General features: G+C 46.4%; 2 protein-coding genes across 3 annotated transcripts in view; both read right to left on the minus strand.

Moving 5' to 3' along the window:
- IFT172 (intraflagellar transport 172) overlaps window positions 1-16000 on the minus strand; it is a 32186-nt gene extending 16186 nt beyond the window's left edge. The window contains exons 1-16 of the mRNA XM_032391510.1: window positions 15801-16000; window positions 12944-13087; window positions 12610-12722; window positions 12129-12168; window positions 11770-11835; window positions 11483-11562; window positions 11201-11288; window positions 10097-10311; window positions 9081-9204; window positions 8590-8685; window positions 7005-7166; window positions 6588-6641; window positions 6238-6341; window positions 5976-6061; window positions 2732-2844; window positions 1725-1892 (exon numbers count right to left, since the gene is read on the minus strand). Coding sequence (XP_032247401.1) covers window positions 1725-1892; window positions 2732-2844; window positions 5976-6061; window positions 6238-6341; window positions 6588-6641; window positions 7005-7166; window positions 8590-8685; window positions 9081-9204; window positions 10097-10311; window positions 11201-11288; window positions 11483-11562; window positions 11770-11835; window positions 12129-12168; window positions 12610-12722; window positions 12944-13087; window positions 15801-15839 — 1692 coding nt within the window. The 5' untranslated portion in view covers window positions 15840-16000. The remainder of the gene's footprint in view (window positions 1-1724; window positions 1893-2731; window positions 2845-5975; window positions 6062-6237; window positions 6342-6587; window positions 6642-7004; window positions 7167-8589; window positions 8686-9080; window positions 9205-10096; window positions 10312-11200; window positions 11289-11482; window positions 11563-11769; window positions 11836-12128; window positions 12169-12609; window positions 12723-12943; window positions 13088-15800) is intronic.
- Window positions 16001-17156: 1156 nt separating this feature from the next.
- Window positions 17157-21117, minus strand: FNDC4 (fibronectin type III domain containing 4). Of its 2 annotated transcripts, XM_032391517.1 has the most exons (7): window positions 20716-21117; window positions 20394-20538; window positions 20199-20314; window positions 19767-19971; window positions 19232-19321; window positions 18580-18704; window positions 17160-18414 (listed from the first exon to the last, which is right to left on the minus strand). In XM_032391517.1, the coding sequence occupies exons 2-7, from the start codon at window positions 20476-20478 to the stop codon at window positions 18379-18381; spliced, it is 657 nt and encodes a 218-aa protein (XP_032247408.1). In that variant the 5' UTR covers window positions 20479-20538; window positions 20716-21117; the 3' UTR covers window positions 17160-18378. The 2 variants fall into 2 exon arrangements, with proteins under 2 accessions (XP_032247407.1, XP_032247408.1); XM_032391516.1 differs by having other exon boundaries at window positions 17157-18414; window positions 19767-20314.
- Between the last annotated feature and the right edge of the window lie 540 nt (window positions 21118-21657).

Below are 21657 nucleotides of genomic sequence, written 5' to 3' on the forward strand. Positions count from 1 at the left end.
CAAACACAGTAGTGGGCGAATAAATCAGGGATCCTCCAGCAGGATGAGGGGGTGAATCTGAGAATCCCTCAGTCATGAAATCTGGGATCCTCTCTTTAAGAAAGGGAACAAAAGTCATTAATATGCCTGATTCCTGCAGAAGCAAACACTAATCATCTCTGGAGGAAAACATGCCCATGTTAGGCCCTTGAGATTCTAAAAGATTATATTCAATGTAACATGAGCCCCAATCAAAAAAAAAAGTACCAAAATATAAGTTAACCACCATAAAGGAGTAAATAATAACTACAGCACTTTTGGACCTCCAAGGATTTCCAATATTAAAAATAACAGTTATGAAAAAAACAGTTATGGAATATAAAGTAAGTGTAAAATGTTTAAAGACCTAAAAGATGGAGTGAAAAATTAAGCAAGAGACAAGAGACTATCAAAAATAGCCAGGTTGTACTCACTTCGGCAGCACATTTACTAGAAAATGACCAGGCAGACTGGAGAAAGAACCAAATAAAATTATATGAAAAATTCAATATTTGAAGTAAAAAAAACTCAGTGGGTGGTTTCAATAGCAGATGAGACAATGGTGAAAGCGAACCCCTGACTTGCAAGATGTTTCTTAAGGAATTACCCCGAATGTAGCATGGAGCAAGAAGGAAAAAGGAAGAATAAGAGGTTATAGAGGCACAGAGACAGGACAAGAAATGGAACACAGGCCTAATTAGAATTCTGAGGGTGAGACTAGAGAGTTCGAGAGAAGCAGCAACATTTGAAGAGCTCATGGCTGAGGAATGACGTGTCCTGGCAGATGCGCCACACACACACACACACACACACACACACACACACACACACATGCATATACACCAAGCACGATAAGTAAAAGGACATTTATATGCAGACATATTGTAGTGAAGCTTCAGAATGCTGAAGAAAAAGACTTTAAAAGCAACAAGACAGGGGCACCTGGGTGGCTCAGTTGGGTAAGTGTCTGCCCTAGGCTCTGGTCATGATCCCAGAGTTATGGGACTGAGCCCCACAACCCTCCCTGCTCAGTGGGGAGTCTGCTTCTCCCTCTGCCCCTCCCCCTGCTCCTGCTCTCTCAAATAAATAAAATCTTAAAAAAAAAAACAACAAGACAACAGAACCCCCAAACCCAAACTTAATTAGTCTAAAATGAGGTAAGAGAGGAGGAAAAAGAAGAGATATAGAAAAAGGACAAAAAGAAACTATCATGTGCTCTCTACCCACACCAGTCATCCTACCCTAGCACAGGGGCCTCTCTTGTTTGCACAGGATCCTCCCAGATTTTGGAAGATCACTGGAATGTACGTGATGCTGGCAGGAGAGGAGAGTGGCTGATTTTCAGTCTGATAAAAAAGGAGCTCTGAATGGCTTACAACAGAGAATCCACACACAGGAACTGACACAGAACTGCCCCTCCTAGGGGTGCTCTTCCAGATTAAGAGAACTCACTATGACCTGGTGAATTCCCAGGGCCACTGTAACAGAGAGGCACGTTCCAAGGACCTAATACAGTGTCAGGAATCGGAACAAGGATGGTTTGGGGACCTAGGCCACTGTGGGGAAGGATTGAAGCTTTACTTGCCAACTCTATCACAGACATGATAGGTGGTGGGCCAGAGAAAACCAAATAACCTCTGGAGCTTCCTCAGGGCCCTAACTGATCAGTTTGCCACTCTGTCTGAGGTACCCTGGTGCCGACGTACCCTAATAGAGGACGTGGTGACCCTCTCAGGTGCCTCAATGTTGTACCACACACACAAGCTGTTTCGGTTCTGAGCTACCAGCACATCACTTCCTGGAACCCACTGCACGTAGGAGCAGAAGTTGAGGATCATTGTCTTAGCGCAGCTTTCAATATCGTATAGATGTAACTGAAGAAAGAAGAGGTAGACAGCACAATTAGAAGGGGCTATGGGGTGTCTTCTGATCTTGACCATTTCTCTAATGGTGAAATGTGGCCGACTGACCCACCAGTCAGGCAGATGCTGAATTTCAAAGCTTACTAACCATCAACACTTGAAGTTTATGTTGACTCGGTATATCCTGACTCTGGCCAGTAAGAGATGACCAAGTGAGCAAAGAGCTACACCCAGAAATTTAAGTTAGGTGAAGGTCAGACTTTCATCCTTAGAGTAACTCTGGGCCAGAGCTACCAGACTGGATTACAAAAGTAAGGCCACCAGGCACATTAAATGGTCTGGAAATTTGCGATGTGGCTTTCACATCACAGTGAAAACGAAATGAAAAATCACCAGATAGTCTCTTTGCCCTTGAGGCTGAGCTCTTTGGTGATACCATATTGAGATCAGAGTCAATAAGGGGCTTGGGGGAGACTGTCCTCAGGCCAGCTTTTATGCTGTCAGGTAAGTGTAGCTGAGGAACACTGGAACAGGTGTGGGTAAAGGCCAGCTAGGCATGTGGGGGTGAGGCAGTTTCATGAGGGCAGAGACTTGTGAATAGTAAAAGAGAAATCAGCTCCCAAATTCCCCTTTTGACTCTGGTGCCATCATGATACCATCTCCTTAGAGGTAATACAGGATGGGCTATGACAGCAGACACAGTGTTGATTCTTCTGTGCCTTTTGCTATGTTAATGGCATAGCGCACCAAGAAATTATGTCCCATCCTGCCCCCCCCGCCCCCCCGCAATCTCTGGTAGCAGGTACTAAGTACCACATCCTGTACAGACGACTCAATGGCTAAGGCCTTACACGAAGTTTCCGGTCCCTGAATAGAAGCTTATGCCCAGTTTCATTAAGTTCCAGCCAATCCACACGGCTCTCGTGGCTGATGGTGCCAATGTTGTAGCCACCAATCAGATCCACTACAAAGTAAAGGAGACAGGGTTAAGGAGACAGATTCCACATAATCATATACAGGGCACGAGGCCGGCTGCCCAAGTCTTGCCTTCAATCATATGTTGGGCTCAGTCTAGAGTATGAGGAATACGACATAATTTTGCTAAGATGCTTACAATACTAGATTTCTACTAAAACTGTAGAGGTTTTGTTTAACTCCGTAGTTAACTCAAAAGGTCTAGGTCCATCAAGAAATGTGATTCCTCTCTGGGACTCTTGGGGTTGTCTCATAGCAGGTCAGAACAGATCAGAGCAACTGGCTTCCGTTACTCACGAAATCCTCTGGAAGGCAGCACTGAGCACATTAAGGAAGAGCCCCAATTCCAGCACACCCCTGAGAGAAAGCTGATGGATGAAATGACCTTGATGAACATATCTGCTCCAAGGAGTTACCTGCACTTTAAGTGCCTATGATGTCAGAGCACGAGGAGCAAACAGTGGAGAAAGCACACAGACCAAACAGGAGGAACCTCTGACTAAAGTTAGGCTGAGTGTGCTGAGGATGTGTATTTCAGTTTGGTGTGAATTTTGTTGACAATATAAGATATGCTCACACTTAGACCACTTTGGATTGGCTAGGATGCTTTCAGGGAGTCTCCTGAACACAGCCCATTCACAACTCTCATTTGTATACGTTACCAGTGCGTAATGTCCTACCTTTGTCATACGTGCTAATGTCCACAACTGGGACATAAGACCAAACGCCAGCTAATGTCTACAACTGGGAAGACCAACTTAAAAATGAAATTTCCTTTAATTAAAAAGCAAAATGATAAAGCCATGTTTTAATGTCCCAAATTATAAGTAGAATCATAGAATACTAGAACTGTGGGGACCCTATTTCTGTGAACACCCTGAAATTATATACAAAAGTATATGTTTACGTATTTTCTTCTGGGATATGATCTATGATTTTAATTAGATACTGAAAGGGGCCGGTAACCAAAAAAGGTTAAGAGAAGAATTCTGTCATTTTATATACTATTGAAGATGAGCCCTATGGAGTGTAGTGACTTGTCCAAAGTCTCACAGCTCATTATTGCCACTGGAACACGGGCCACCAGACTATATTATTTCCATTACAGACACTTACATTTCTGAGCTCAACAATCTGATATGAAATATAAAACTCATGAAATGTAAAAGTAACCTAAGAATAGACCCATATGTATTTGGAAACTTGATTGATAAGAGGTGACATTACAAATTAGTGAGCACAGAATGGATTTCCAATAAGTTGTTAAATATGGAAAAAAATTAAATATGATCCATACCCACATTATGCACAAAAGTTCCAGATAAAAAGCAAACTTTAAAAATATTAAGATATAAGAGGGAGTAGGAAACTTTTTCTTTTTTTAAAGTTTTATTTATTTAAGTAATCTCTACACCCAACTTGGGGCTCAAACTCATGACCCTGAGATCAAGAGTCACATGCTCCTCTGACTGAGCCAGCCAGGTGCCCCAGGGAAACTTCTTAAATGAGACCTCAAAAATCACAAACTATTACTTAAAAAGTGATTAAATGAACTACATTAAAATTAAAAATGTCTGAACACTAAAAGAGGCTGAGACAAAATATCCGCAATACAAATGACCATCAAAGGCTAGATACACACATACAGAGAACTCCTTCAAGTCAATAAGGAAAAGACAGCCTGATTTTAAAAATAGGCAAGGGATAAGAACTGGCAATAAGCAGCAGAAGAAATCCAAGCGGCCAATAAACAAATGAACAAACAAAAACTAATATGATGAGATATTATTTCACATACGTCAGAGTGAGCCAAATTATGAAGTCAAGCAATTTCAAGTATTGGAGAGGATGCAGAACACTGGGACCTCTAACTGCTGGTGGGAATGTAAATTGGTACAATCTCTTTGGAGAGCAATTTGGAAATATTTAGTGAAATTGCAGATGTACCTCTTCTATGATTCAGCAGTTCCACTCTAGGGGTAAACCTTAGAGAACCAAAACAATGGAAACAGTGAAAAACCAACAACTTAAACGTCCCTCAGTAAGAGGAGAGATAAAAGATCCAAAGTAAATATAATGAAAGGTCAGGACATGATAGAACTAGGTATGAATAAGCAACTAATAATGGTATTATTAATAGCTAACATTTATTAAGTGCTTATTATGTGCCAGACATTAGTCTAAGTGCTTTTCATATAAGGTAGGTACTATTTTTATCCCCATTTTGTGGATGAGGAAATTGAGATACAGAAAGGTTAAGACACTTACCTAAGACCACACGGGTATAATTACAGAAGTCGGGAGGTTTGACTCCAGACCCTTGTTCTTTTTTTTTTTTTTAAAGATTTATTTATTTATTTGAGAGAGCGAGAATGAGAGAGAGAGAGAGTACATGAGAGGGGGGAGGGCCAGAGGGAGAAGCAGGCTCCTCGCCGAGCAGGGAGCCCGATGCGGGACTCGATCCAGGGACTCCAGGATCACGACCTGAGCCGAAGGCAGTCACTTAACCAACTGAGCCACCCAGGCGCCCCAGACCCTTGTTCTTAACAAACTACACTATACGGATATACTATTCTCTATACTTTGTAGGGAATACTATGCTATTCTATATACATTTTTCTCTGCTTGAAACATTTCATGATACAGAGTTAACTATTAATATATAAAATAAGATTTATTTATTTATGTGAACACTTGCGAAATTCAAATAAAGTTTGTCATCAGTGGCTACTAATGACAAACTCTACAGAAAATAAGTCCCCTTTCGGTTCAAATAGTCCATTATCCTATGAAGTCTAAACAGGAAAATTCATAAATTTACTAATGGTTCCTCTCTACAATTCACAATTTCCAGCCCCAAGATACATGCCCAGAGAACACAAATAATTATATGGACAGGCCGATATATGTAACAGTGTATCTGTATCTGTATCTACATAGCCAGATGCAGACTCGCACGCACGGATTTGAACACTTCACACATCCTCTGTAAGAGCAGGGTCACACATTTACCTGGTGCCTCTCGGATTCCTGGATTCTCCACCATACACAATCCTGTGATATGGAAGCGTACTATAAACATCTGTTTTGTTATCAGAATTATGAGAGAGTCTTACTCACCTATAGCAATAGTCTTAATATCAACAAGATAAGCCAATTTCTTATTGTCTTCCATTCCTCGTTGACGCCTCTCATTAATACGGACACTGAAACATGAAGGGTGAGGTAAGGCAGAATGAGCTTGGGCCATCGAGATGTTTATCAAGGGCCCTGAAGTACCATATGGGATGAGGTTTTTAGATTAATCTTGAGGATACAGGAGTTAGAAGTTAAAAAGGAATTCTTTGGGGTTTCAAAAATTTAGAGAACCTTGTTGGGTTACCTGATGAGGTGGGGGTTCATGAATTCAGTACGTACAGAACCCAGGGTATCATTACTCCCATATTCCACCAGGGTTAGCTCTCCAGCATTGAAGATCATGCACACCTGGGGATGAATGGAACTGTCACGTGGTGGGAAGTTTGCATGAAGAAAGAGACCAACAGTAGCAAATGGAGGTGTCCTGTCAGTGCAAAGTGACTCTCACTTTTCTCTTTTTTCTGTTCCTGTGCCTATCTCACTCTCCCTTCTTTATCTGCTCTCTCCTCAACCCCTTGCCACTTGCCATCCTTCCATCATAGGAGCTAGAAGGAGGCTTATTGAGATGATGATGGTTAATCAAGCTCTACTCACATTTTCATTTTCAAAGAAATACTTCTCATTGCCACCAGATCCCTGCCAAGCTACCTGTAAAGGAGGGAGAAGACATAAGGAACAATGTGGATAAGTATCCAAGACAACGCTGAAAGAAGGACAGGGTAGGAGGCAGAGAGATTGACTTTAGGAAGGCCTTGATGTTGCACAAAAGAGGTGCTACATCAGATTCTGCCCTAGGTTTCCAGGTTTCTGAGAGATGGTGTAAAAACAGTCCAACAGTGGGGGTTCACATTCCAGGATTCTAAACCTCTGGGGTCTTACTCCCAGGTCCACCAACTCCCCAACACCAGCATGTTAGAGCTTTCCTCAGAGATCTTCCCCCTAGGGACCTGGCTCCCCTGAAGTAGCAACTCAAGATGCTCCATTCCCCCCCACCCCATCTGTGGTTCCTACCTCACTAAGGCGATTAGTGTTCAGGTCCCCCAGCAGCAGCGTGTCTGATGTGTGGGCCACCAGGTAACGTTCCTTTCCCAGGATTTTCACCTCTTCCACCTCATAGCCATAGTGTGACTTGAGTACCACTCGGGTCCCCGATGACAGGTTCTTCACAATCACCTTGATAAGGTACAAGTCTGAGCTCCCCGAGGTTTTCCCCAACCCAAAAGAGGGGTGAACATGCCGTGCCCCCTGCCCACCTCCACAATATTAAACAAAGCTAATATCTTGTTTCCTCACCTAGCCTAGGCTATTGTTGGTAAAAATGACACCTCACATTCACGTAGTGCTTTACTATTTATGAAATGCTTTCAAAGATGATCTCTTTCAATGCTCATAATACGTAATACATACGGGGTAAAACCACTTTCTTTACATTCCTATACCTCTTGTGAAAATCTTTGTGATGACTTTAACCATGGTGTACTATACTGTCATTTCATATACCTGTCTCCTTAGCTAGAATGATCTTCTTGATTAAGGGACAATATAAAACAGATAATTATCTTTGTATTCTCAATACCTAACAGTGCTCATGCATAGAGAACGGACAGAAAATGAAAGAATGGGGTGCCCGGCTGGCTCAGTCAGAGGAGCATGCAACTCTTGATGTCAGTTGTGGGTTTGAGCCCCACGTTGGGTGTAGAGATTACTTAAAAATAAAATCTTAAAAAAAAGAGGGGGTGCCTGGGTGGCTCAGTTGGTTAAGCATCTGCCTTCGGTTCAGGTCATGATCTTGGGGTCCTGGGATCGAGCCCCAGGTTGAGCCCCACTTCCGAGTATACTCCCTCTCCTTCTGCCCCTCCCCCCGCTCCTGCACGCGTGCTCTCTCTCAAATAAGTAAACAAAATCTGAAAAAAAGACAAAAAGAAAGAATGAAGGGACCAATGAATAATAAATAAATGGAAGGAAAAGAGGACAGAGGTAGATAAAAGAGAAAAGTGGGCTCAGGAACTAAGAAATTACCTTGCAATGTCATACACAGTGAGTTCAGAGGCCCTAAAGCAATGTTATGCACCCGCGTAATCCTAAACTCCCCAGTTGACAGCATATAGGTAGTAAAGTTTTTTCTGTTTTGCTTGTTTTTGTTTTTTGTTTTGTTTTGTTTTAGAGAGGGACGGGGATATGGGTTGGGGCAGAGGGAGAGGGAGAGAGAGTATCTTAAGCAGGCTCCACACCCAGTGCAGAGCCCGACATGGGGCTTGATCTCACAAGCCTGATCATGACCTGAGCTGAAATCAAGAGTCCAGCGCTTAACTGACTGAACCACCTAGGCGCCCCAGGTAGTGAAGTTTTAAACCAGGACATTGTAAGTGGTGATCTCTGTACCCCTTAAGTCTGGTGTTTAAATTTTTTCTTACAATAAGCTGGAAGTGCTACAGCAGGAAAGTTGCCAAAGAGTTGCCCAATACACTCTGTTCTCCAGAACAGCTCTGCCAGGGGTTAAATTTGACACTGTGGCTGTGTCCACAAGGTAGGAAAGCATCACAAGGATGAATGAGCGCTGGCAAGATCTTGGTGCAGCAGGCTATCAGCTGCTTACCTGGCTAGGTCCCACATATGTCAACTCAAACTTATTCTTGTAAATGCTCCTCCGGAGGCAGCAGTCAAACTGTTCCACTCCACCACAGAGTGTGCCCTAGGAGGGAAAGCGACAGCATAAAAGGTAACAGGCATGGGGAGGATATCTAGAGACACCCTCAAAACCTCGGTTCTAGAATCTAGAGAAGAGTTGGCAGTAAAAGGGCTGGCAGTTTTGGGAAGTACCAGATGGAAAGAGGTGGCAATCACAGGACTCAAGGATAGTGATGGGATGAAAGGGAGAAATCAGCCCTGCCTACAGAATTCTTTGTCTCTTTCGGCTTCCAATAAAGTGCGAATTTCTCTTTCCTGCCTTTAACGTCGTATTTTTAGGTTGGAGTCAAAAGGGAAGAGACACTCTAGTTTCAGGGGACAGTGCTTTAGGATAAGGCTGGATTTTTCCTAGTTTGGAGAAAGTCACCCATGCAGAAAGGGATTACTCGTAAAACACACCGCACAGAGTCGTGAGCCGTCCCGTTTCCAGGCCAAGGCAGTGACGGTGTATAAGTTGGCAATCTCCTTGGGCTTTGCCTCCTCCCAGATGCTTCTTCGAGGGCTCCAGTTGAGCACCCTAAGTCTGAAATTAAGTAGGTGGCTTTTAGAAGAGATGGAGGCTGAGCAAAAGAGTGGAAATGGGTGGGGAACTGAAGGCAATGAGTTTTGCTGTATTAGAGAAGAAAGGAAGTAAAAGAGAACACACAACCTAGGGAATCTTATAGGAGAGGACAAAAAGATTCAAAGGAAGGAAGTTGGAAAAATCAAGCCAAAAGTAAAATGGGGTGAGAGTGATGGGAGTGGAGAAAACAAAAGGAGATCATGACTGGTGAGAAAAATGAGCTGTTAGCAATAGAGAAATAAGGAAAAAGAAAAGAGAAATGGTAGAAAACAGAGAAAGAGGAAGGAAGAGACCCACATGAGATTGAAGGGGATACAAGGACAGGGCTGACAAAGCTGACATGAGGGGACCCGGGTCCTAGCTGTTTATTTACTATTCCATCATCCATCCATCCCTCCATTCATCCATTCATTCACCAAACACTTAAGCATATATTATGTACTACATGCTACTTTAGGCAATGGAGATTAAAACAAAATGAATAGGCCTTCTTCTCAAGGGCGTTTCAATTTAGCCAGATAGCTATAAAAACCAAAGTGTAATATAATGTGACAAACACTAAGCCAGTGGTCTGAAAAGAAGCAATGGTAATACAAAGAGAGTGGAGATGAATTCCACTGTGGAGTCCCAGGGAGAGGCACGGAGACACAAAATCCTGGTGCATTCTGGAATTGCCAGAGTGCCAACGGATGGTGGGAGCAGGAAAAGGGAAGTGTGTGAATTAAAACCTGAGGATCTCTTTCAACATATACGTGCTTCTCATCCAGTCTCCCACTCTGCTTGAGATTAACTGGGCTACAGCAGAGTGTACACAGGGAAAGTAGGCAGAAGATGCACGTGGAGAGGGACCCACCTGTCATAACTGCCCAACACAACAGACTGGCCCCCAGGACTTGCGGCAGCTGTGGTGAACTCCCGCTCCTGAGGGTCACGGCTGTAATCAAAAGTTTGTAGCACATGGCCTTCCTTTCCATAGGCCACAATTCTCCGATCACAGCCTGCAGCCACGATGCTGTTGGTTGCCCAAGCCAAGGCATAGGGTGGGCATGGGTGGTTAACCAACTTCCCCTAAGACAGAATAGAGGGTTTCAATCACTCTGACTCTGATACCTCCAGCCCGGAATTTCTCCTTTCTAGCCCCTGACACACTCACTCTGACCGTCCTACTCTCTATAAATCGTCCTCCCAACATCTTCCCACCCTAACACATCCTAATCTGGAGGACTTCACAAACTGTCTTTCTGTTTTATACTCTCACACACATATGTATCACATACATACACACTTACTGACATTGTGCTCAAGAGGAAACCTCAAAATACTTATATGTTAGAGTTCTTTAATAATCCTACACATTAACTAACCCTGGGTAGGCCCACAGGGAGCATATGACTCTTTCTTTTTAGGGTAAATAAATTTAATTATTACATGAGTAATTCTTTTTTTAAAGTCTTAGTTATTTAAGTAATCTCTACACCCAGCGTGGGGCTTGAAGTCATAACCCCGAGATCAAGAGTCGCATGCTCCACTAACTGAGCCAGCCAGGTGCCCCTATACAAGTAATTCTTAATGTAAGTTATTCAAACAATAGAGAATTATACAAAGTAAAACATGAACATTCCTTTTATCTCCCATCTTTTTCCCTTTTCCCTCTTGAGAGCAAATGACTTTTTTTCCATGAATTTATACACATAAATATACTTTTTACATAGATGAGAATAATTTTCACTTTCCCTTACTCTCAGAATCCTTTCCACTTGATTTCCCCTTGCCCACAAATATTAACCTCTGGCCTTAATACAAATTCTCTCTGTGGCTGCATCCAAATGTGCCTCTCTCTCTCTCTCTCTCTCTCCTTTAGCCGCCTCCCCCATGCACCTCAATCTTAACGTTCAACCTCCTCTAGCAGGGATTTTGGGTTTCCTTACCCCCATCCCACAGCATCCGTTAGTCATACCTGTGACTCTCCAGAGCCTTCATCATCAAAGAAATACCTGACAATGGTACCATCTGCGTGACCAGAGAGAATTCCTTTCCCAGAGCAACTATAAAAGGGGAAGAGGAGGAAAGAGATTATTCTGTCTCACCAAGAAATCCCCCTTCTCTGTCAAACATTACCCTACCTGGGCTCCCTGCTACCAGTCCTCCCCATCTTCCATATTATGGTCTCCCAGTCCTGACATCCCCATCGCTTCTTCCTACATTTCCAAGCTCCTGGGATATGTTCTTCCTTACTCACTTTGTCGTCAGTGATACCACATAAGAGTCTGTCCCATAGATGGTAGATGATTTATTAGTTTTAGTGTTTGCTAAACGAACCTGAAAATGGGAAAATGGATACAAGTCTGGTTAAGCTACTTTCAATCCCACCCAGATCCTAAGGAAAAAGAAATAACAAAAAACTGGTCCTTCTGTTTTCTCCCCCAACATACAATTTGACCCTAAGGGAGAAGTTTAACCACATTTCTCTCTCCAGAACCATTATCCCCACCCACAACCTCTCCTGTGTTTCTCTTCCTCCTTTACCTTCCCTTCAGCCAGTCCAAAGACAATGATGTACTCTGCTGGCCACTGCAGACACGTGACAGCACTCTGTAAAGAGGAAATCATGAAAAGGATAACCCTGTCCATGTAGCCTAGCACATTTATAACAAACTGAACCCCCCGCCACAGGCCACCACCCCAGTTGCCTATAGCAGAGGAGAGGACACGACTGGGCTCAAGAAGGAAAGCAGATGAGGATGAGCAGCAAGGCAGCACCATCCTTGCAGTTGGAAAGGTCAGATTCACATGTTAAAAAATGCAACTCCTGGTTACATTTATAAGTAGATATATTGATACATGTTTGTTCATCCTAATCTCCCAGAGACAGGTCTGAAGTTTACCGTCTGGATGAATTTGTTACAGATGACTTTCTTGTCACCCCTGCCAAATAAAAGGAGAGAAAGCATATTAAAAACACTTTATAAATAAATTGTCACGCATGATGCTGGGGGAAGGGAAGAAAGAGCAGATACCTTCCCTGCCCCCTCTAGTGTTTCCTACCATTCCACAGGAGTCCTGAAAAGAGGCATAAAACGGAGCCTAAACAGCTTTGGAACAGTAACAAAGATGCTGTATCACCAAGGGCTCCCCAGAACCTCAAAGGGTCTCATATTGACCTTAGGCTGATTCCACCGGGGATGGGATCTCAGAACACATAGGGCAGGCAAAGGTAAAGAAGCAGCATCAGACTCTGGAAGGCCTTTGCCTTCCATGTCCCAGCCTGGACCATCATCTTCTCTACTCCCTCTTTCCCAGGGAGGCATTTCTTCCTGCCTTCCCCTTCTTTTCCAGGTCACCCCATCTCCCAGTCTCTATCCTCACCAATCTTCTCCAATCTTGTACACATAGATGATGTTGTCAGTCTGTCCTATGGCAATTTTAGTGGAATCAGGAGAAAAAGCCATGCCTTTCACCATATAGCTCTTCCTGCCATACTAGGAGTTAAAAGAAAGAAAAGAAAAAGAGGTAATGAGTACACATGAAAGAGAGAAGAGAAAAGGTGTATGTGTGACTGTAATGAGCTTGAGGGATTTATCCTGAGAAAAGAAGGGCCAGGCCATTTCCTATGCCGATGGCTGGGGAAGTTGGTTAGGAAGTTTTCCAGATTCATGAGGCCCCATCAACAGATTAAGTACACACAGAGTACTCTCTTCACCTTCATGTCAGCTGGTTTGGTGGAGAATTTATCTCTCCGCTCCCCATGCTCATCGTATAGCAACACCACTCGGTCCACTGTGCAGACAGCAAATTTGGCATTGTTCTGGGACCAAGCCATGCAGGTCACCTTTGCAGCTCCATCCTGCAGAGGCAGTGGGGGCAAAAATAAACCCAGGTGTTCATCTAGAATGACAAAAGCATTTCTAGTTCCTTTAGTTCTAGTGTGACTTTGGTCAATTTCCCCCATGATAGTCCTTAAAACAAAGAGATGCCTGTGATGTATCCTGGTCTCCAAGGCTATAAAACCCTGGACCAGGAGAACAAGGTGCTTTAGAAACCCATAATGCAAATACACTAAGAGGTGACTTGCTGAATCAACTGTACCAATGTGCCCCTGCAATGGCCTTGCTCCCTCATATCCCAGGACTGCGACTGAAATAAATTCAATTGGTCTGATAAGTTTTTTTTTTTTAAGATTTTATTTATTCATTTGAGAGAGAGAATGAGATAGAGAGAGAGAGCATGAGAGGGTCAGAGGGAGAAGCAGACTCCCTGCTGAGCAGGGAGCCCAACGCGGGACTCGATCCAGGGACTCCAGGATCATGACCTGAGCCGAAGGCAGTCGCTTAACCAACTGAGCCACCCAGGCGCCCCTGATAAGTTTTTTTTAAATAGGTTTTGGTCTTTAGCCATTCATTCAATATTTTTTGAATACCTTATTGAGAAAGGCACATGGCCAAGGGCTGAGAGGGAGACAAAGAGCAAAATATGGTCCCTGCCCCAGGCTGATAAGATGGTACAAAAACAGGAAAAATCCCATTAGAAAGGCACATACAAAGCATGATAACAGTTTGGAGAAGCCGGAGATAATTTTATGTTTAACCGATCAACTTTAAGCTTTGAAGAATGGATGCAGTTAAATGGGGGAATTATCCAAGGTAGAAGGAATTACATGAGCAAAGGCAAGTCTGGTCAAGAAACAGTGATTTAATTTAGCTGAAACTACCTTGCAAACAGAACAGAGGAGGTAAGGCAGGAAAAACAGTGAGGCCAGCTCAAGAAAGATCTGTGAAATTTGGCCAAGGAATTTGGGCTTATTTGGTAGGAAAGGGAGAGACAGTGAAAGTTCCGGAATGGGGAGTAAGACAATCAGAGTTGAGACAGGATGAAAATGCCACCTGGTTAGTTTTTTTATTCCCCCCCCCCCAAAAAAAAACTATGCACTGCTCAGAAGCCCAATTTAGAAGTGATTGTCTCCCAATGAATTATTCTTTCCACATCTGTCCACCACCAGCCCTGGTCCTCAGTGGTTCTGCACTAAGGACTTCCCTCCTTGAAATAAAACATTTAGCTTCTGCTCCAATTGTGTGATTTAATTACTTGGGCTCTAGAGCTCTGGTTTCAAACTTTGTTACTGTTCACTCCTAACCCACCTACCTCCAAAGTCAGAAGTTAAAACAAAACAAAAAAAGCCCTCTTTTTTTTTCATCAAGATCCTCAGAGTCAGAAAATAGCCATACCACCACCTTTACCACCCTCCAACTCTTGATTAAATTAGGTTCGAAGGGCTGAGGGCTCCTTCAATAACCATTGCTCATCATCTTCCTTCATCATTTTGCCAATCCTGGGCATTTGCCCTTCCCTGCCTCATGACATCTTATTTTGAAAGACTGAAGGAGGTTTTCATTTCCAATTATTCCATTAGGGTAAAGGAATTTTTAAATTACAGTTTCAGGGGCAGTTAACTGAGCAATGAGCACATCTCTCTTTTGTTCTAATTTCCCTCTATTCTCCTAATGCCACATCCTCTGTGAAGCCTTCCTGATTCCTCACAGCACTGTCGTGAGGATTAAATGGGGTAGGGAATAGAATAGTAAAAGCTAACCTTTAACAAGATCTTACCATAGACTAGGCATTTTGATAAGTGCTCGATATGCATTCTTTTACCTCATAACGCAGGGACAGATGCCATTATTATGCATATTTTACAAATGGGGAACCTGGGTTCAGAAAAGTTAAGTAATTTGCTCAAGTTTACAAACACAGTTTATAAGTGGCAGAACCAAGATTTAAATCCACGTGTCTGACTCCACAAACCCCAATCCTAACTACTTAACTTACGCTGCTTTACTACGTATGAAACATTCACTGTGGCAGATATTGTCATTAGCTTTGTATGAATTTGTCCTTTGAATTTTGAATGTTCTCCTCTCTTGTCTATCAGTTTTTACACTGCTTTTCAGTTCGCAATGGCCTTTGTGTACATTACTTCCTTTAACTCTTCCTCCAAACCCCCCTCAGGTTGCTATTATTGTTACTCCCATTTTCCAAATGAAGTAGTTGGGTGAGCGCTCAGAGAGATTGTGTGACAAGGGCTAAAATCAGCGGTATTGGATCATTTATTTAAAGTAGAGCTGGCACTAGGACTTGGAATGCTGGTCTCCGAGCTCCAAAACCCAGCGTTTCTTTAGCATGGTTCCTCCCCCAGTGCCCAGCCTCTTCTGAAACTGAGATCTTCATCATCAGAACGAACGTGAGGTCTTCTGCACTCCCTTTTTGGGGCTTGCACCTAAAGCGCTTGTTTATTTGGGTGCAGACTTAGGTTCGTTGTTTACATGTGCGCCCAGCACGGGGCCTCGTACACAACTGATGTTAAAAGAGACGGAATGAAAGCTACCGCGGTTAGCGGTCCGTCTCAACTACTGCACACTATCGACCGAGCAGAGTCCCATCATCGCTAGAGCCTTCAGTCTTCCGCGTAACAGGAGGCGCTCAACATCATGAAATTTCAGTTCCCTCACTTTTCTTGGAACGTTAAGGCGGGCGGGGTTGGGAAGAGGCACGCAACTCCTCACCTGAGGGCTCAGCAGGGTTCTCAGGTGCTTCAACTGCATGACGAACACCTGTCTCTCAGATGCCACCAGTCAGCGACAACTCCCGTGGTTACCTGGACAACCCGCCACGCAGCCGCAGCGACTGCCGCTGACGCAGACGCGACCAGAGCGCAACACACTTCGCAAGGTCATCACGTAGCTTCGCTGCGAAGCAAACAGGACGTGCGCAGGCGCAGTGAGGTCTAGGGCGGGACACCGAGAGGACTCGCATCCTCTCCTCGACCAATCGTGTCTTTGTCTGCAAACCCAAGCTCGAGCCACGCCCACAAGCCCTCCGCAAACTCGAGGTCCTACGTAAGCGCGGTCTTTCTCGCGCCCTGAGGCGAGTAAAGTGTGGCTGGGTGCGTCCTTTTAATTCTCGCAACCCTGGAGGAAAGCAGGGCAGTTGCTTTCATACGTTTTGCAGCGGACGGAATTGAACCCAAATAGGTTATACGATTTGCACGGGATCACAAGGCTAATGATAGCTAACTGAATACTCAGTATGCGTCTGCCAGGTACTGTGCAAAGGGTCGTATATGCGCTATCTCATTTAATCTCAAAGACACCTTTTGAAAGGGATGGCATTATTAGTCCCATTTTACATACCAGAAGACTCAGGATTAGAGGGGTCACTTACCCAAACTAACAGTCAGTAAAGGATGTAAATGGGATTCAACCCAGAGCTGGTGCGTTTATTCGTTCTGAACTCTTAGCTCCCGATCTCCATGCCATGCTTCTGTACCCCATGCCACTTCCATCCCAAGAACTGAAGTGTCCAGAGTCTGAGAGATGAGTGTTTCGGAACCAGTGGCCAGTGAGAGGTACTACTTCAGAATCGGGTAGCAGTGGGTTAAAGACTGCTGCCCAGATCGGGATGCTTTTATGGCTCCGGGCAGAGGGCAAACCTGAGTTTGGCTCACCTGATAGGGTAGGGTTAAGTCTTGTGATACCTGGGGTTGGAGCTTGGTTAAATAACAAGGATATTGACTTATTGATCTGTTTGGATTGAGGTCCTTTCAGAATTATTGGTCTAAATTCTTGTAACATACCAGAGAGACTGAGATGGAGAAAAGGAGAGTTATTCATGCACCTCCTCTGGAAAGATCCGAAGTTGAGAAGACCTATAATTCTCCAGAAAGTGTAGCATATGCTGTCCAGACAGTCTGGGTTCTACAGCTTTTCCCCCACAGTGGTTGCAAACGTCAACAGGTATTTCTCTCACTGGCACCATCACACCCCCCACCTTGGAATTTAGGAAAGAGTAGAGGAAAGCCTCTATTTTCACAGGAAACAAGTAGCCCCAGAGCCCAAAGTATAAGTCTTTTGACAGGGGAGTTCCAACCCCTCAGTTTTATTTCCATAATCCTCCTCTGGATATAGTGGCAAGAGTGAATATAAATCCATTTACACCTTACAGTTATTATTGGCTTTGACCAAATGAACAGAGACAGAGACAGACAGAGACAAAAGGAAAAGCAAGGGCAGGGAAGACTAGGTACGGGAATGCACAGGATAGGAGCACATGGCACTGAAGGATCCATTAGTGTAGCTGCTCTTGCATTTGTCCCAAGACACTGTTCAGTCCTCTTCTGGAAATTAACTCAAGGTTGATGGAGGAGTCAGAGAAATAAATGGTGAAGAGCTTGGGTGTCAATGTGGGCAGTGAACATAAAAAGGTTACTGGCCCCTCTCATGTGGTATAATCTTCGTTTCCACTGCTGCAGGGGAATTTATATCCCCCCTTCTTTTCTTTCGCCCCTTTCTCACTGAACAAAACAAAAGGAACTAGGGCTCCAGTTTTCTACACTCATTTCTGGCCTCTCCCCACCCATTCCAGGCTAGAGAATCAAAACAAACACCTTAAAATAATGAGAGTGCTCCTGTCGAGTTGGTGGCGGTGTGAGAGGCCCTTGTTGTCAGGGGAGAGACAGTGGGGAAATGTCTTCAGCATACTATACAGTATACCATACAGTCAGCTTCAGTTTGTCCAAGAACCTTTATTGGAAAAATGTCCAAGGGGTGAGATCACCAGCAGCTGGAGGGGCTACCAGGTGAGAGGGGGAGCACCTGAGGCTCCGTGGAAGACATTGGAGTAGTGCAGTGCAGCATCTGCCTCCAGACCCAGACAATTCCTTTTAATTGCTGGGGGGAGGGGAAGTAGCCAAAGAAACACCCCTCTCTGAGACCCAGAGGCAAGATGTGGGGGCAGCTGGGGATGCCAAGAGTCCTGATGCAGGTGGAATGGGGGCCCCATTTGAGACCTAGTGGGATACGGTTGAACAAGTGACTCTCCCCTGGACCTGGGGGATGGAAGGACATATCCCATCTGATAGCCATTCCCCAGGTCCAGGGGCACAGACCCTAAGAGACCTACCTTCTGGCCCCGCTCACAGTGGAAAGAGGACGGGTACCAGGCCTGAGATTGTGGGAGTGTCATTACCCTCTAGGAGACTGTGGGATCCTTCAGTCCTGAGCAGATCACCATCTGAGGCGCTCCCTGACCCTATCCCCATCCCCAGGGTGTTAGTGCATCTGTTTTCTGGTTCTGTTTCTTCACTCATACATCGATGGTGTTGATGGATGATGACTTTTTCTGTAAAAGAAAATGGCTTGAGTCTCTAATTTCAGGAAGGTAAGAGCCTCCTCCATCCCAAATATCCATTTTCCCTCATTTCCTGCCCCTCTTTGGCCTTCTCCCCTTCCCTGACTGCTCCTAGAAGCAAAATCACCATTCCCTCCCTCACTGGCCCCACATCACCTGTCTTGTCCCCACTGGCCTTCCCTGAGGACTCTGTTCCGGCCCCTTCCCCTTCTCCTTGGGGTTGTTGTTGGAGTCGTTGTCCTTGATGATATCATACTGACGGCAGAATAGCCCAATTACAGCTGAAACACAACAATACAATCTGTGCCTTAATCTTTTTTTTTTTTTTTTTTTTTTAAAGATTTTATTTATTTATTTGACAGAGAGAGACAGCGAGAACAGGAACACAAGCAGGGGGAGTGGGAGAGGGAGAAGCAGGCTTCCCGCTGAGCAGGGAGCCCGATGTGGGACTCGATCCCAGGACCCTGGGATCATGTCCTGAGCCAAAGGCAGACGCTTAACGACTGAGCCACCCAGGCGCCCCTCTGTGCCTTAATCTTGACCTTCCCACTCACAGCCTTGAAGGGCAGTGAGATACCCACACAGTTTCTAGAGAATCTGAGAAGAAAACCCTTGAATTCCTGGTGTTCATGTGTGAGCACCACCCTCTTAACCTTCCTCTCCTCAAACTTCTGCTCACCCCACTCCACTAAGCATCTCCCTGCTCCATTTCCCTCCCTGCCTTTTCTCCCGACAACCTTCACCATCTCCCACCTTCACTGAGCCCCGCTCCCCCAATCCTCGGTCCCCCATCCAGCTGCTCACTCACCGGCCCACATGAGCAACACCACCACAATGATGACTACTTCCCCCGTCTGCAGTGGTCGCTCTCCATCCAGACCTTCCACTGTGATGTCACCTGAGAAGGAGGAGATAGACTCCAGGTTATGGGGAACGGCCACAAAGCTCTTCTCTGCAGACAGGTAAGGATGGAGAGTCTGGGGCCAGGGTTGCCCCTGGTAGACCCTCTCTAGGAAGCTGTTGGTGGACGGGTAGTTAGAGACCAAAAAGCAGGAAGGCTGTGGGTGAGTATTCACGCAGGCTGCTGCGGCTGGGAACTGAGGGTGGGTAAAAGGCAGCTTAAAAGCCCTTCTCCCAAACGATTCATTATCAGCCTGTTTATACCCAGTCCCCCTGCCAACCTTTTTCCTTCGTTTCTTGGCAGTATGATGGATTAAATCATCCTTTTATTCATCTGAGCTAGACTGTGGCTTGTTTGGCGGAAGTAAACAAGAGGCTAAAGGCCAGGTGAAAAGCCCGAGAATCCAAAGCTTTCGGGAGTGGTGAATAGCTGAGACCCTCACCTGGGCTTGAGCTGTTTGAGGGTAGCCGGTCAGAACCCTTGAGAGTTCGGAAGTGCACCCGAGGCCCTGGGGGGCTCTCTCCCCGAAGGCCGATGCTCCTGACCTGCACTGTGTAGTCACTGTCTTCAGCCAGGCCCCAGAGGGCACAGGCCCGCGTGGTGGTGTTCACCTCCCGGATCACACGCTGCCCAGGGCCATTCTGTCGCTGTGGGGAGATGATGGGACAGGAGGGCAGTCTCACACCAGTTCCAGGACTCTTGAACCTCCAAGCACTCCACGGAGTAGGATGAAAAGGGCAGCTTGAGCCAGGGAACACCAGCTCCCAAATTTCCCCACCACTGGGAGGGGAGCTTAGGTCTGGGGTGGGGGTAACTGAAGGAATGTTCAGAGATCCAAGGACACAGGTTGAGGGAGCAGAAGGGTGATTCATACTTGCTGGGAAATGGAGTAGCCAATGACGATGTTGCCTTCTGGGACGTCCCAGGACACAGTGGCCGAGTTGGCTCTGAGGTGAGTGACTGTCACATTCACAGGAGAGGGAGGCCGGTCTGTGGGTGTCAGAGTGAACAGGTTAACAGGTTCCATCCACGGACTAGCTCTGGTTAACCCCACTACCCCTTTACTCACCTGCTCGCACAAAGCCCAGGTCACAACTGACCAGCAGGAGGACCGTGGGGCTTAAATATGGGGAGAGGGGCATCAGCGAAGCCATGGTCCCCACCGAGTCCGCTGGGAGGCACTGGGGCTTCCGCTTAACATCCAGGCGGGGCTCCTGGAGGTAGCAGGAGTTGTGGGGGGTGGGGGTGGGGGTCAAGGACTGCCCAGAACGCACGGGTGGCAGCAGCTCTCCCGGGCTCCCCACCGCCCACAGAAGCCCCGGAGCCCCCCTTCTCCCTACGCCTTCCCCGCCTCCGCATCACCCGGGCGGCTCTGCCCGGCCCACACCCACCTCCGCCGGTCCTCGCGGTCGGTCAGGCCTCGGGGGGCTGCACGGTGCCCAGAGGGCGGCCCATCGCCTGACTCCGTGGCGCTGCCCCTACCCCATCCCGGCGCGGGCCCGGCGCGGCGGGCAGCGCGGAACCGAGCTGCGGGCAGAGGGCAGGCGGAGGCGTAGCGGGAGCGGGCCGCGGGGCTGCGGGGGCCCCCAGAGCTCGGACGGGCCGCGTAGTCTGTCCCTGAGCAGGGGGCGGTGCCGGCGCGGCCTGGCCGCTGGCCTGAGTCCCGGTGCGGAAGGCAGTGCGGCTGCTCCGCCGGCCCCTGCAGCGGGATGTGACCGTCCCGGCCAGCCAGCCGCCGCCTTCTGCAGAGCTGGCCCGGCTCGCTCCGCCGCAGCCCGACCGGGACGTGCCGGCCAGCCCCGCCCCGCTGGGGTTCTCGCCGCCGTCATCCCCCTCACCCCCTCCCCCCCACCCCGACCCGACCCGGTTCTCCCGGGGCTCCTCCCACGACCCTCCCATTGGCGGCCTCCCGGGTCCCCTTGCCTCTGATCCCGGCTCGGTCCAAGGAGCCTGCGGGGGCGTGGGGAGAGGCGCAGGTGCGAGGGTCTCGGGCACCTGGGAGGGCCCCCCCTCCCCGGGTGGAATTCGCCAAGTTGGGAGGAGGAATTCCACCCCCCCCCCCCCGCGGGAGGGGACAGAGCGGCGGAGATAATTGTTTTAACAATCTCCTACTTGTAGACTGCGTCAGCTTTTAAATCTCTTCCCCATTCATAATCTGATATTGATTCTCTTCGCTCTCATTCATTCTTTAATTTATTAAATATTTATTGAGCGTCACCTATGTGTCTGGGCATGTGAAGTGCTGGAGATACAGCGATTAAGACGGCTGGGTTTATAGGGGGAAATCTAAAGAGCAGCGACCTATGGTTCTTGTCTTAGCTCTGCCACTCACT

The sequence above is a fragment of the Phoca vitulina genome, unplaced genomic scaffold (assembly GCF_004348235.1).
Source record: "Phoca vitulina isolate PV1807 unplaced genomic scaffold, GSC_HSeal_1.0 scaffold63, whole genome shotgun sequence".
Classification (NCBI taxonomy): domain Eukaryota; kingdom Metazoa; phylum Chordata; class Mammalia; order Carnivora; family Phocidae; genus Phoca; species Phoca vitulina.